Source organism: Aptenodytes forsteri, unplaced genomic scaffold, assembly GCF_000699145.1.
Source record: "Aptenodytes forsteri isolate BGI_AS27 unplaced genomic scaffold, ASM69914v1 Scaffold164, whole genome shotgun sequence".
Taxonomy (NCBI): Eukaryota; Metazoa; Chordata; class Aves; order Sphenisciformes; family Spheniscidae; genus Aptenodytes; species Aptenodytes forsteri.
Genome location: NW_008795527.1, coordinates 3,447,311 through 3,463,696, shown reverse-complemented (window position 1 = coordinate 3,463,696; position 16,386 = coordinate 3,447,311). Strand labels below are relative to the sequence as shown.

At 40.0% G+C, this 16,386-nt stretch overlaps 1 protein-coding gene across 1 annotated transcript in view; it reads left to right on the top strand.

The window, feature by feature from the left end:
* The first annotated feature begins 162 nt into the window (after window positions 1-162).
* The window catches only part of DNAH11 (dynein axonemal heavy chain 11), a 167,858-nt gene continuing 151,634 nt past the window's right edge, over window positions 163-16,386 (top strand). Inside the window, 9 exon segments of the mRNA XM_019472780.1 lie at window positions 163-246; window positions 1,823-1,966; window positions 6,161-6,357; window positions 7,761-7,950; window positions 8,716-8,815; window positions 10,479-10,690; window positions 12,990-13,086; window positions 13,089-13,222; window positions 14,963-15,130. Of these exon segments, the coding sequence (XP_019328325.1) occupies window positions 163-246; window positions 1,823-1,966; window positions 6,161-6,357; window positions 7,761-7,950; window positions 8,716-8,815; window positions 10,479-10,690; window positions 12,990-13,086; window positions 13,089-13,222; window positions 14,963-15,130 (1,326 nt within the window).

The following is a 16,386-nucleotide window of genomic DNA, read 5'->3' as shown; positions in this document are numbered from 1 at the left end:
GTGGGACCGTGGTGGGCTTTTTCCAGGGAATTTAGAAGGTTTTTGTTGTTCCCCGGCCCAGTGTGAATAGTGGGAGAAAGCAGCGCGTTTGTGCTTCTTTTTTTCAATTCCGAGGGTTGTGTTATTGTGAAAGTCCGAAGAGCGTAGCGAGCGGCAGCGAAGATGGTGAGAATGTCGTCTCTCAGTGAAATACAGTTTCAGCCCGAAACAAAAAAGGCAAAACCTCAAGCTGATTCCGAATTCTTGGTTTGACCAGCAGGCTCAAAAATTAACTGTTTGTGTAACCCTTCTGTGCATCACCGTGAGGCTGCACCTGTATCTCTTCTCAAATAAGCTGAATACATTTTAAGAATAGTTTAACTTTGTGATAGAAACCAAGGGGTAGAAATGCTGATGATTTACAGTGGCAATCTTCCTCCCGTCCTCTCCTTCCTTCCCTCCCTTGAATGTATGTAGTTTTGAAGATCTTCTGTGCCATTTACTTTGACAAAGGTCATTGATTTCTCCTGCGCCGTACTGGCTCTGTGGCATCTGTGTTGAGAACTAGAACTGTAAGAACTGTGTAAAGCTTGGTCCTGGTTAAAATGCTTTGTGGCAAATGAGTTGTTTTCATGAATGTAGTGTCTGACTGGAAAATTTGTGAAAACTTTAGTTGTACATAGCATAGGTCCCCTTCTCTCCCCTCTCCTTCTACCGACAAAGTTATGCTTGTGCTACGGCCAGGACTCTTGCTGCTTCTTACCTCTGGTTGCTGATCTACGCCAGGAGCATGCTGACCTTCTCTGAGGGGATTATTCCTCTGCTGAGGAGCTGAATCAGTCCCTCTTAGCCTTCTGCCTGATGGCATTCAGTGGGCTGCAACCTAACCATAAGGGTCACTTAATGCTGTATGTGCTTGTTGGTGTGGCGGAGTGAACTGATCTCTTGTCGGCATGGTCCCAGGCTACAGCCAGTTCAGCCTGTACTCAGTTACGGCTTTTAACTTTTCCAGGTAGGTTAAAAGTATTTTGCTTCAAAGAAAATTCAGATTCTGAATTTCTGAGCAAGCAGTGAAATTCACAGTAACTTGCACAGCCGCCAAGTCATGAAATACAGAGCTCTGGCAAACAAGATTTTGAAAAGTTAGTTCATTTTTGGACATGAATACATAACTTACGGTGAGATTATGCTGTTGGAAATATTCTTTTGGTTCCCACTAACTTAAGGAGGCGTGATGTGTACAGAGTTATGTCTGTGGCAGTCTCCTCTCATGTCCTAAAATGCAACCTCACTGGTGTCTGGAAGCGTGACCCTGATTCCGCATCTGTTAGCTACAAAGCAGGCTCTCTGGAAGATGAGAATATACGGCTTTTTGGCAGAGCGGAGAGAATATAGATGGCTAAATGCAATTATGTATATTGAAATATGGCACCGATGAAAGGTGGTATGGAGTATCCAGGGATAGTTTTCAAAAGGTGATTTGCATGGTCCTATTTCTAAGCCCAAAGGCTTGGACAATTAACAAAGGCTTGGAAAAGGTCAATGAACATCCATAGGGAAGCTGGAAAAGCAGGTTTAGGAGGAAGACTAAGGCGTATATTTACGTTCATGCAGTACAGGTGTTCTGGAAAACATTCTCTGGATTTGCAACTTGCCTGTTTATGTATCTTGCTTTCTCCACTCAGTCCCAACAAAACATGCTGAGATTTTGACTTCTGTGATGCATCAGTTGTTGGAGAGCTCTGATGGGCAGCGGAGGCTCTCCTCATCTTCTTTATTCTGTCTAAACAGTAGTGCAACAGTGACACTGTCAAACTGATAACCTGCATCTTACTTGCTTCAGGTGCCACGTGAGGTGATGCAGAAAGCTGTCAGTGCTATGAGGAAGACCACAGAATGCCCTGGAATGGAGAACAACAGAAAGGACCTTCAGTTTGGGAAGCTGTCTCAAATACCACTCGAGCATACGGTAGCGTTCATGGAAGAGGTATTTATAGCCAAATACTTGTAATAAAGCAGCAAAACCAAGGATGAGATTTTAACTAGCATCAGAGACAACTGATGCAAAAAACCTCTTGTGAAAGGAAAAAAGTGACGCTAAAACAAGTAGCTACTCCACTCTCTATAGACTCATCAGAGATGGCTTGTTGCTGGAGGCTTAGTTCTGTGTAGCATGTCGCTCTTGCTTTCTTTTTGTTGCTTGTTGTATAATGGATGTGACTGCTGTCATCTGAATTGTTTACAGCATGAAATATATATTCTTTCCTACGCTCAGGTCTCTAGAGCCATCCTCAATGCAGTGATAGGCGGTGTACTTCTTGTCCAGTGTTCGTCATTGTGAAGGATGGGGAATGAGTCACTTGCCGGTGGGCAGTGATGACTAACCGCCTCTCCTTCTGGAGCAATGACATGGTGAAGCTACCACACCAGCAGTTAGGCACACAGGGAATCATCACCTCAGATCGGCTCTCTGCCGTCTATATGATGTAAAAACAGTTTATTAAGTCACATGATTAAAGGCTTTTACCGCTCATAAAGAAGGAAAGCTCCTAAGAAGGTAGTAAGAAACAGAAGTAGTACTTATTTTTCTACCAGTCTTCCCAAAATTGTGCTGCTTCTGAAATGCAAATCATAAGAGATTCGTATACAGGGTTTCAAAACTTGTCTTATGAGAGTTATTAGGATTAAGCTATAAAAACAAGTACTTACATGAGATAGTCTTAAAGAATAAGGCATAAGTAAATTCATATATGTGCAATTTCTTTTAGTGTACATGTCTTAAAGTTGCATAGAAACCTCTTGCTTTATTAACAACACTGTGTAGTAGAATTAGGGCTGGATGCAAAAGGTCTGGGGTTTTTTTTTGTCTTGTAAAAGTTCTGGGAATAACATGAAATATTGCATTTTGAAGTGTAGCTGAGTCTATGTGAATAACTTAAAGAAAAAGTACAGAGAGACTGTAATGCAGATCAGACTCCTACCTTTGCGATAAAAATTCCCTTAAAGTTGCATTTGAAGCTGTGCTTTAAACCGATGGTGGATCTACGCTTGGTACAAAAAGGCAACGTCATGGATGTAAAAGTGTTGTACTGTTCTTTCCAGGTCCTGAGTCATGCCTGTGGTCCTGACCCTGATCACGTGGGACTCTTTCCCAAAATTTTGAGAAGCGTTGGCTCATCAAAATAACACGTTTTTAAATGGAAATACCCTAGTTCTGGGTAAATTTTTGTAATTACAGATCCAGGATCAAATTTTGGATTGAGGAAGAGACCAATATAGTGGTTCGTGTCCATAGTTGGAATTCAGGAAACCCAGATTTAAGACCAGGACAGCCAAACAGGTTTCACAGAGCAGTTTTAGTTGTTACTTCTGCATTTCTGTGAAAAAGTGATGTTTCAAGAAGGGAATAAATGTGTGCCATTTATGCCGCAGTATTACAGATACTGTGTATAAATACTGATGGCAGTGACAAAAAGAATAGTTTTCATCTTCCTGTCTTTTAGTACTTTGCTGGCAGCATTCAGGCTGGTCATTATCTCGGTGGTTTGATCTTGAGAGACAGCGGTTATGAATAGGGGCAGGGATAGAACTGCAACTCTCCTGCCGAGATGTAAATCTCTTCCTGATTGAAGCCCGTGACAAAGCTCACACCAACTTCAAAGGAGAAGGATTTCAAGCACAGCAACCTGAATGCATCTGAAATCCACTGTTGGACAGTTTGCAAAGGTCAAGGTTTTTTCAAAGATTAGTAAGGAAGAGAAGAAGACTGAGAGCAAATCGTGACTAGCATAAAGAAAAGAGAAGAGGAAGTTGACAAATAAGTTCACAGTTTGTTGCTAAATCTGTGTTTATTAAGGAAGCTGATTTTTGTGAAACCTGATACAGGCATTCAGCTGGCTTAGGTATTTCTGCTTAAAATGAGAATGGGGTTATTTCTCCTTTGGTTTGACGTTATGGAAACAAATACCTTAAGATTTGGTTGTCACAAACGGTATCTGTAGCACTATTGTGGCTGTTTACTTAACTGGCATATTCTGCAGAGAGAAGCCAAAATTTCCCAGCAGTAGCACCTGCTAAAGTTTTTAACTTAAATATCTCATAACTGCAGTCTTCATGTATTGCTCATCTGTGTTATTTTAAAAAAAAAAAAAAGTCTTCAGCAAAAAGTGCTTAAAAATTTATCTTAAAATTAAAGTATTTTAAAGCTCTTTGCAAAGGAGAGACTAAATGACAAATGAAAGTTTAGAGTTTTTGACATGAATTTAGTGCTTGCTCAGTATATACACAAGGAGTTTCATTTATAGCCGTGATATTTAAATCTAGTCTCTAAACTCCAGTGACATCTCATACCCTGACTTCAGTGTTCAACAACAGAAGAATAACCCCCCAAAATGTCACTTTTGCTCCTCTTTTCTGTACTGGAGCAAACCCAAACCATATCAGATTTATGAAGTTTGGGACGTTTAAGAGGTTTATTATGTTAAGGGAGCGTAACTTCCTTCATAAAGCCACAAATGAACTCATTAAATTAATGTTTGCCTTACGAGTCTCTAGGGAGCATACAAGCAGTGTAAGGCATGCCCTCTTCACAGATGAGATGGGAACTGGCCCACATGAGAGATCTCAGGAAGGCTTTTAGGAGCGGAGGAAAGGCTGCCCTGGGAGCGGGGCTCCGCTGCTCTGAAGCAGCTGGCGGTGCTCAGCTGCAGGCTTGGGTGGAGGAGTGTGAGCTTCAAAGTGCTGAAGAAACTGTTCGTTACTCTATCAGGACCTAATAAATTAGGTCTTGGGAGAGGGCTGATGGTTAAAACAGATAAACAGAAGCACTGTGCTGTTCATCCTAGCTTCTCTAGCTCATTTTTTTACCCACTTTCTTACACATCACAGTTGAGTAACAATTGCAAAGCAACAGGTATGCTGAGGCTGCTCTTGCGCTGTTCATGTCTTCACTGTCAAAGCAAGCAACACTGAACCCTAAAAGTGAACCTCGAGTTTGTAACTGCTTGTGCAAGAGCAGTCTTGCATCACTATTTTCCTTATTGCTTCCCTTTCTGTTATTTTTCAGTTTTTTGTTCGTAAATCGCTCTGGCACAGAGAGGAGTCCATGGGACGTGGTATGGATGTAGCAGCACATCTTTAGCTGCACTGGGCCCTAAAACTGAGTTCACAGCAAGGGTCCATCTCCCTGAATTCTGTAACTCAAAGGTTACTCATCGATTTTGATGTTTGGTAATAAAATACTTCGAGCCTTATGAGGGCCTGAAGTGATTGAAGCCCATACACTGATGAAGACATTCCTCCAAGACTTAGCTCACTTGGGATGCTGGCGTGAAGTTTTAATTAATCTGTCTATGGCTTGGACCTGGTTCAGCAAAGTACTTTGATTTGAGCATGTGCTTAATTTTAAGTGTAACGGCACAAATAGTAACATACTTCAAGTTCCTACGTGCTTTCCCGAGCAGAACTCTCTACTGACATGGTTTAAGAAAAAAAGTGGAGAGAAGTTAGGAAATGTTTATGTAGTGAAAGAAGCTGAAGGATTTAAAATAAGTGTGTGAACTGGAACAAAATTAATAATCAGCGTTATGCATTTGCATCACAGAAAAAATATCTTTCCAAAGGCTATTGCAGGTGCCTGTTGCTAGGAAATGATTTTAAATATGAGTTTATAGCCTGCAAGTAAGCCGTCTTTAAATGGTATATATTAGTGGCTATTAAACCACAGAAAGGAGGGTTTGTGCTACTAATAGGATTGGTTTCTCCTGTTAGGAAAATACTGGGTATAGGTCATATGAAACTATGCCTGATCCCCTCTCCCCCTACTCCCAATCTCGTTCTATTTTTTGAGATAAGGGAGGGAAGGAGGAGAGAGTTGATAAAAGTGGTGTAAACTTCTTCTGAGTTTCGGAAGCTGCTCAGTATTTCAGCTGACTGAGAAATAATACCGTCCCAAAACATAATTTCCATCTACAGTACAATCTGACTGAAATTCAAGTACATATTTATGTTGATAGAAAAAGAAAATATAAAGCTGATTTTGATTCAAATAGCTGTGAGTTTGACAAGTGTGGCTTGGGTTAGCTTGTTCTCAGATTTAAAGAAGCAGTTTGCAGTATGCCACCAATAGCCAAGTTACTGTTGCTACTGATTTGTAAAGTTACTTCTCCCGCTTTGCCTCCAGGTGTTAGTGCCTATTCTAAGCAATAAGGAAAACCATACGTCCTGGCCAGGTTGTGTTTCCCAAGATATGGAGCATCATGTGGAAATCATGAAAAATAAAACACAAATTATGAAAGGACTGATGTCAGGAAGAACTCATCTTCCTGTTCCCACAGGTGCAGCAAAGACTGACTTGCATCAAATATATGCTGAAAATAAGTAAGGAAAGACTATTGTGTGACCTGTGCAACACAGGAGGGGGGGGGGAAATAAAGGCAAAAAGCACACTGCTTTTGGTGGCTTTTAGTCTCAGATGTAAACTGGTAGTAAATTGCATTAACAAGAAAGTAATTAAATACTTAGTGTTCCAAACATAATATTTTTATTACTCCATTTTTCTAAGCACCGAAAGGTGTTTTAAAGTATTTTATGTGCAATTAATATATTTTAAACACTGTAATTGCTCTGTCATATGAAAACATGAATTTCCAAGAATTTCTATTTTGGGTTTATTAATTTCAAAGGCAAGACTTAAGCTGTCTGTAGAGTTACCAGGATTTTGAATCACATGAAGCTATGCTTCCAGAGTACAAAATAGGGTTATTCTGTAGAATTACCTTTTAAATGTGTTTCCAATAGATTGCACTTCTTTGTTGCCTTGAGTGTTTAATGTGAACTGAACTCTTATCGTAAAAGGCATCTGATTGTTCTCGCTGAGATTAGTACTCATCTCAAAGGATGGAATCAAAAAGGAGCGTGGCACTAATCATTGGGATGTGCATCTGTTACCTATAGAAACAGCGATAATATGAGCTATGTCCCAGAGAGCTCACAGTTTAAGTAAACCAAAGTCTTGATTTCAGTTTAGGACTGACTGTGTACAGACATGATTTATAATCAGTTGTTGGATAAGCAGAGATTTATAATCCTGTCAATAATAAATGATTTTGAAGGCCCTGGTCAGGGTCAGCTCCTTGCTTATGTCATGGCAGCGAAGCAGGTGTACCAGGCAGAATAGTGTAAGTAAGTAGGGAGCTAAAACTGAGGCACAACAGATGAATTTAGCTTAAACGAAAGGACTGAAGGGAAAAAAATAAAGTGTGAAAGGGAGAATGTAAACTTTAATGTTCCATTAATACGTTATTAAAATGCTTTGCTGTGTGTTGTTAGTTCCTCTTTTTGTAAACACTGGCAAAATGTAATAAAAAATATATTAAATAAAATCTACTTAATATTTATGTTAACTATCAGCGTTCATCCAAACACCAAATTACCATGTAACTTACTTATTAGAAAATTAAACAGTGAAATACAGATTTTTCACATCTGGAATAATTGCAAGGAACTGTTCAAAGGATCTGCTGCCAATAATTACTGAGAGGGCGTTTGGCTATGGTTCTGAATAGTAAATACATCTGAAAGTGTGATCCGTGTCTTCATAAACAGCCTTTTTAGCTCTGTTTTCAGGGTTTTTTTCTTACGATTTTCCTCTTATCAGAACTAAATTCCAAATTTCAGTGTTGTTCATCCTTAAATGTAAAGGGGGTGGGGGGAGAAGAGCTCTGTACTATCACAGTACAGTACTTGCTTTGAAATTCAGGGGCTTTTTTCGTATTTTGCAGACAAGATCCTAATTCCAGGGCAGTACTACATGCTATTGAATCAATGGTTATTAGGTGGTCACATCAGATTCATGACACTGTGAATAGGGATTCTGCTGAACCTCTTCTGCATGGCCTTCATCCAGACCCCCAAACTGAGCTGAACTTCTGGAAAGCAAGAAAAGACAATGTTTTCTATATAAATAAGCAAGTAAGTGATTTCAGGTATTACTATAAACATCAAGGAGAACTTTCTTTTGGTTTGCCTTTCCCCATGCACTCTGAAAAATGAGACACCAAAATGATTTTTTTGTTGTTTTATTTTTGCAAATAGCTTCTAGTGGTTTCCCAAAGTAATCGGACTTTGCATAAGTTACCAAAGAAAAGCAGAGTTAAACATTAGAGGACAGTGAAAGTTAGTGATGAAGGGCTATGTAGCCGTAAGGAATTCTGCTGTTCTTGTCCATCTTTTCTAAATTTCTTCCCATGACATTTCTCAAACTCTGGAGAAAATGAGGTTGAGAACAAAGTTTATATTCGGGAAATTATTGCCAAATTTGTCTATGAAACTGATACTGTTGTTTAATGATAATAACCATAGCTTGTTACGAGTGAAACAGCTCTTTTCAATTGAAAAAGATGCGCAAGGTTATTTACTTTCCAAATATGAAATGTTGTTGGGGGCTGTGTTTAATCCTCTGCTTCTTCCATGCTTGTTGTTAGCGATGTTGCGATGTCAGGTAAGTGAGCATTATGAAGAGCCCAGTTCATTCCCCACTGAAAGCTTTTGGGGCCTTTCCATGGATTTCAGCTGGCATGGATCAGCCTTTATCTGCTAGTAGACTTGAGACATATTTATTCATTAGTTCTCTGAGTGCAACTGTAAGTTGCCTGAATTCTCCCTTCTACTCTTTCTACTCCTTTGACAGGTGACCATGATCTTTAATTGCTTGCTTTCTTCTTTGTTAAATTATAGCTTCAGAGTCCTGTTGTTCAAAAAATGATTAAGATCTTAAAAGCCGAAGAAAGCAGCTATTATCCTGCTTCTCAGGACATTTTCAAGGAAGTAGAAGATGGTAAGGGTAGAATGAATGAGATGTATATTTTGTCTGTGCTTATATGTGTGTGTTACAGAATAATCTATAATTTGTCTTGACATAACAGCGTAAGTCATGATGGTGAGATATATCAGGGCTGCAGGGGCATATACATGTTAAATCAAGCTCCTTTGTGTGCTGACCTGGCTCGTTTGGGTTTTTTTTTAAACTTTATGTGGATAATTTTCCTGTCATAAAAATAGGTGAGAGATATAGCAGTAGCAAAATCAATTAGTATGTGCATTTTTTCAGCATTGTTTCCGATTCTTTAGCTGCAGTAAATATGTAGATAGATAAATTCTGCTGCTAAAAGAAATTAAATAAGGCAGTTAGCAATAAAGAAATATTTAGCTAATATACTACTTTGTATATGAAAATTAAACTTTAATGGAATATAATAAAATGCCAGCTTCTTCTATAGTGTTATTCAGTTTAGGAGATACTAGCTCTGCAAACAGCTTACACTCACAAGTATTGTCTTGCCTATTTTACTCATGGTTAAAGATCGCTGTTAAAGTTTTGAAATAAAACCTTAAAGTACTCACACATTTACATTTTTTTTTCTTAATCCCAGTGGTTAATTTTAGTTTCTTGATGGGGGCGATAATTTTGTATTAGTGAATTGAAATATATTTAAACAGTTTTTCTGCTGATGTATGACTAGAAGAAAGGATTGAAACTTCTATAGTTCATCAGGTGCCTTTAGTTAACAAATAGTCTACAGTGACAGTGCAAAAATTTTCAGGTCTCTTCTGAACTTTTGAGGCCAGAGATGTATGGAGTACCTACCAGGCAATGGAAAGACATTATTCACCAGGACCTTGCCACCTGTAGAGGCTGGCATTGCTCTGCAACTTTCACTTTAATAGAAGTTTTGAGCAGTAAAAGAACAGACTTTATCTACGTTGAACAGAGCCCAAAGCTAACTGCTTGTATGAGTGTGAATCCTTCCCATGTCATCCCATGCCAGCAGCAGCCCAGAGCATGCCTGTTGTGCCTTCTGCTGAAGGGCAAAATAGCACAAGCCTCTACAGTCTATGAAAAGAAATAAGTTGTCAGTGTTTGTTGAACATCCAGCTTGAAGCAAACGTGGAGTCCTTTCCCCCTTTGACGAAAAACACCAAGGCATTGAACATAACACTGGAAGGTGCAGTGGAGCACACAGCCCTTTCCAGAACATCAAGATGCACTTTCCTCTTGGTGCCAGATTAGTCAGCAGTATTAACAGATTATCATTTGACCTCTTGTGATCAGACCTGGCCTGTCTCTAAAATGATTGCAGGCTTCAGAATGTTTTTCTTTCATTCCAAGGCAGAATTTCACATTTCAATGACCTGGGTATCTGCAATGATTCCTGCTTCTCCTCAGTCCGGTTGGCAGCAGTGGGAGGAACAACAGACTGATTATAGAAAGTTGTTAAGCATCCTTACCTACCAGCAGTGGAATGGGAGCCATCCTATCCACTTGCAGAGCCGCTGTGCAGTTTCATAAGCAAACTTTGGCTGTAACATGCCACTAAAACCTACATATCTTTCTCTTTCAAATAAGTACAGGATAACTTTGCATTCTTCATTGAGGCTACGTTAATTTGGAAATGATCATCTCTTAAGCTGTAGCATTTTTCCCTTTTATATTTTTACAGCACTTGTAGAAGCCCAAGATACTGATCTGTATCTGAGACTACTGGAAAAATACATTCAGCTCTTTCGGGAGATGGAATTCCCAAAGATCCGTAATTTAATCCCACCTTTATTTCACACCATCTGCCTGATATGGAGCCACTCCAAGTTCTACAGCATGCCTGCACAAATAGTAGTTCTGCTGCAGGAATTTTGCAGTCTGCTTATTGACCAGGTAGCTTCAAGTAAGGGTAGTAAACCACTTAAGTACCTAATAAATAAATCTTAGTTGCTATGCAGTACACCAATAAGAAAGACATGGATTCAATCTGTCTGTTAGTTGTCTAATAAACACCATAATTACATTATAGATCCTTTCAACCAGTATTAGATTATTAAATTTGAAGTTGAACTGAATAATTAGTCATCAGCTGTACCATTCATATACTGTGTATTTAAGCATCAAATATGTTTCTTGTCTAGTGAAAGACAACTATTCTTCAGAAGCCATATAACCTTTTCAGGTTGGGTTGATGCTCCTTATCCTCCTCCTTTTGGTATAAGTTTGCTACCTCTTTTCTTACCACATTTCTTGGTAGGTATTTCCTTTCATGAATTGCAAAATGCTGGTAAGAGCTATGCAAATCAGGAAAATACAGGGTTTGCAAACCAGCTGTGAATGAGCCACCTTGATGCATTTTCTGTCCTCCTGTCATAAATAAGCTTTCCCTGTGCTTCCAGTGAAACCCGCTGTTTTGGTAGGAGTATGAGAACTTCTAAATGTTGGCGAGCAAAGCCATTCTGTAGAATTCACGGTTCTGGAGGTACTTCTGTTGGTCAAGAAACAGGAAAATTCCCTTCAGAGCCAGCCTGTTGTACTTTCTAAATGGCCACCACAATCCTCCCTTAGGAACAGCAGGTGGGCACCCTCCCTGAATTCCCCTGCCTGAGGGGACAAGTATGCAGCTTCCAGGGTGACCTGTGACCAGGGAGTGAGAGAAGCAACCAGATTCTCTTCTCCTGCAAGAAACAACTCCCCGGTCATGCTTACTCCCGGGTCAGGGCTGTCACTGAACAGGAGCCTCCTGAGAGCACCTGGAGGAGTAAATCTGCTTTCTCTGTTACAGGCTTACAGCAGTATTGAAGTGGTGAGTGGGTACAGGATACTTCACTCTTTTGCAGGGGAAAAAACTGTGGCGTGAACATCTGTGCACTGGAGAAATCCTCTCTCTCGCAGGATGGGAGCTGGATGCTTGGATTTGTGCTTAGATTTGCTTGGGAAAGGAACTTGATCTGAAGAAACCATTGTGTTTCCCATGTCACACAGCACTACGCTATCAGATCTCCTGTTTATTTTTACTTTGTCAGACATCTGTTATATATGGCAAGGCCCCATTTGCTGCTTCTTTGACTTTGCACCGTCTCCTTCCTCATGCGTTTAAGCTGGACGTTAACAGGCTAACGTAAAACTTTCATTGAAATTAATCTGAATGCCTGGCAAATTATTGCTCTCTGTTAGAAGGCAAGCACTGATGAAGGATGGAACTTGTGCATTCTGGTCTCAGCCCAAAATAGCAGGTTTTGGAGTGGTGCCAAAAGGTTTGGATGGAGCCGTATATAATTCTTAGTTTGTAAGGCTGGGAGAAAGAGAGGGCAAGATGTACCTAGGAGGGGTGGCAGTATGAAGTAGAAGAATATGGCAGGGGGGAAATAGAATGAGAACTATGACCAGGAAAAGGTTTTTATTTCCCCCACCCCTCCCCTGCCAACCCTACTTGCATTGCATTAATTAAAGAAATTAATATCAAGTGTTTGATGTGAATCTGTAATAAATGTAAGTTATAACGGTTTGGGATAAACTGATGAAGTAAGAACAGCAAAAAACAACGTATAGTCCCGTCCTCATCATTGCTCTCCCCCCCCGCCTCCGCCCAAACCTTACTACATGCAGACAGCATTATTTATGGATCCTGGTTCTCTCTTTCAGGTTATTCATGTTCCTGTCCAGAATTATACGCTAGGCACATATGTGTCCTAGGTTTCATTCTGGGTTTGGGGGAAGCCCTCTTCTGCTAATTTACTAAATGAAAAAACCTAGAAGGACTTGTGTTGGCACTTCTGTATGTGCTGGCACAACATATGCTATGTGAGAATTAGTACCCAAAGGCTATGGAGGTATTATGGCAAAGAGGTGAATACATTTCCAATATCACTTTTACTGGGGGGGGAAAAGTCCTTTTACTCTGTTATTTCCTGAATGTTCACTGTACAGAAGACGATACGTAAGGGTCAGTCTAGCTGGTGGGATTTGTAACAGGTTGAACATACTATGGGAGCATCTCAAAAGTGAGAGTTCTATTATGAGATAATTGACAAACGAGAATAGTTAGAGATAACAATTTTAAAACATATATATTATTTTTTGTGTTCATATATAAAGTGGAAAGTAACTTTATGACTGATGTCATGGCTACACTTTAAAAAGTTACTTTTTAAAAACTTTTTCTTCTGCTGTTCATTTATTTACATTCTAGTCTAGGTTGTATCTTTCACCAGAAAATCTTTTCAAAGGAGAAACTGAAGAAGCATTGGAGCATGTGAAAATAGCTAAAACTACCTTAAAAAGCTTTAAGCTTCATTCTTTAGTTACAGAAACAGATTGGAAAGTTACTTCACCTGTGGCAAGGAATTTAAACCATGGGATTTCAGATCTGAGATGTTGTTTTTCAGATTTGATATGTTCCTCCACCGCTTACTGAAGATTGAGGTATTACTTATAATCTATATTGCTGGATAAATACAGTATCTGAGAAATATGGGCTATTTTCAGTTATACAGACAGCAAGACTCAGGTTTCTAATATCCAGAATGCAAAATTACAGTGTATAGGAAGAATTAGGCGTGTTGGGTAGGATGCAAACATTGCATGCTGTGCAAAGAGCAGACTAGTATTAGCAGTAAGAAAAATTACAAACATGTTTCCTAAACCCAGCCTTTTCTAGGATTTTGAAAGTTGCTTGAGTCAAGTGCTACTATTCATATGCAGCCCATGGCTCATACTTTCTCCCGAGCATGGCACCTGCATCTGTTTTTTTCTAAGAACATGAGGAGGAGTCATGTGTTTACAGCTAGAAAAAATGTGGTGTTTTAAGCTAGTCCTTGGATGAGACAGAATACTCTTCACCTCTCCTTTTACATCTGTGCCAACAAGCAAGAAAAGATGAAAAATCTGAGGTCAGAAAAGGAGTGTAGAATATTTTTCTAATATTGGGGTTAGGGTTGTTGTATAGGATGGGAGCGGTCATAGGTTCTGGTTCCTGCTTCTGGGACTTCTTTTATGCTTTTGTGAGCCTGGAAACAGTTGCGGTAGGAATCTAGACTGGCTGCTGATGAGGGTGCCCTTCTGGGAAGTGGGAGATTCACTTTTGGGTTCTGAGCTGGGAAACGAGGTATTTTAGCTCTGCAGTTATTTAGCTAGTGTGCCTCCCCATCCCACCCCTTTAAAATACTATCAGAGAGTCGGAAACCCAGTCTTACGGTGTCTGACAGTGCCTGCCAGAGCGATCTCTGAAAGGGATTTGGGGTGAATGCATTGGCTCTTGGCTGTCCGTTGACAGACAGACAGGTCGAGGTGCTCTGGCTGGGGAGCAGTTGTAGGTGCTTAGGAACAGCATCCTGTGCCAGCAGTTTTGCAGGCGTGGCTGCATGTGCCCATCAGAGGCATCACGTACAGCCATGGCACATGAACTAACTCTTGCTGACAGTCGTGGTTCTTGACAATCAGACGGTCCCACAGAGAGCCCAGCCCTGTGCAAGCAGGTCCCTTCAGGGGGAGGTGGCAGCTAAGTCTTTGTAGATCATAATACTGAGCCTAGGGGTCTGCAGTCCGGCAGGAGTCTGCTTGGGGAACCCGCGGCTCGTTTGCTCCTGAAGAGAATAGGTGTTGCACGTTTCTAAACACGGAAGGAACCAGTTATTTTTATCCCTTTGGGGCATAAAACAATTAACTTCATTCAAGTGAAATCAGAGACCACAGAAATTATTTTGGCACACATTACAAAGGAGGTTAAAGCGGGTTCAATTTTACTCCTCTGAGAAAGATTTATATTTAATTTTCATAGCAACATTTTGTGTTACGATAATAAATCGTGTTTATACACAAAAGTATGTGTTTAGTAGTGCTTGCTCTTTTTTATCTAGGCCTTTTTTAACTTAATCTGATAAAATTAAAATGGAGTTAAATTTGTATGTTCTATGGGACAATTCGTTTCCACTTGTGGTTTAATCCTATAAGTGACTCAACCAGGATAAAGTCTTGCTGGAATTACCTGTTGCTCCTCCACTTTTTTTTCATATTAATTATTTAAGATGGCATAGGTTTTAACTTCTCATTCTGCCACACCAGAAGATAGAAGGTCAAATGAGGCAAAAACCATCTCAAACATCAGGTTTGTTACTGGTTTTTATAGAGGCAGACTGTTAATTAATTTTTATTCATTTGATCTAGGAAATTTTCATTAACATGTTGGAATTCCAAAAGCTGGAAAAGCTGGAGTTTGATGGACTCAAGGGGAAAATTTTAAGTGAGCAGGTCTGCAGAATGAATGAAGAGTTTCTGGAAAGCTGTGAAGTTTTCAGAAAGAGAACATACGATCCTTCAGATTACAGTAACATGGTAATATTGCACCCTGCACATAAGCATTTGTGCTGTTATTTCCTTGTTTATTTAAAAGTATCTGTGAACTTGGAGGCTGTGAAACTGTGAATTTTATAGTGCTGAATGGAACTAGGCAGGAAACAGGCTTCCAACACAGCTGGGTTCTATGTCTACCACTTCTTCTTAAACCAGAAACTCATTTTCTTCAGAAAAGATTTCTGGATGCTTTCTCCCGATCAGATGACTGAATTATTTAGAAGTGCCACATGTGGAGAAGCATTCAGATGGCTCTCGCCAAAGAATTTGAGTGAATAAAATAAATTTGAGTGAATAAAATAAATTTGGATAAAGTGAAACAAAATCCCCCACCAACATTGCCCAAAAGTAAAAAAAGAAAAAAAGTTAATTATTGACATACAATATACAGCACTGACAGTCAGTTCTGTAAGCTTTTTTTCCTGAGTGTTAGGATGTAATTTATATACAGTTCTGGTGTAAATAATAAATCAGTTGATTCTACTTGAAAAATAGAGAAGATTTTTAAAATGTTGGTATATAGCAATGTCTTGCGATAACAGCTAAAATAATTCCTAACACTATGCTCACTAACAGACATGGTACGTATGTCTGATAAAACAGAAAGAATGTTTATTACTGTTCTTTTCATAGGCTCTTTTTTTTTTTTTTTGTAATTGTCAAGCTTTTGGTGTTAATCCATAACTATAAGTATCTGTAACCTTGGAAAATGGTGTTTTCTGAAGGATCTATCAGATCATCTGTCGATGATAACTTCCTTCTCCAAGTGGCAGAGGAGCCAACGAGGAGAGGTGCGATGCTGGACGTTGTTCTCACCAACAAGGAGGGGCTGGTGGGGAATGTGAAGCTCAAGGGCAGCCTGGGCTGCAGTGACCACAAAATGGTGGAGTTCAAGATCCTTAGGGCACCGAGGAGGGCGCACAGCAAGCTCACTACGCTGGTCTTCGGGAGAGCAGACTTTGGCCTCTTCAGGGATCTGCTTGGTAGCGTGCCATGGGACAAAGCCCTGGAGGGAAGAGGGGCCCAGGAAAGCTGGGTAATATTCAAGGATCACCTCCTTCAAGCTCAGGAGCAACGCATCCCAACAAAGAGGAAGTCAGGGAAAAATACCAGGAGGCCTGCATGGATGAACAAGGAGCTCCTGGACACACTCAAACACAAAAAGGAAGGCTACAGAGGGTGGAAGCAAGGACAGGTAGCCTGGGAGGAATACAAAGAAATTGTCTGAGCAGCCAGGG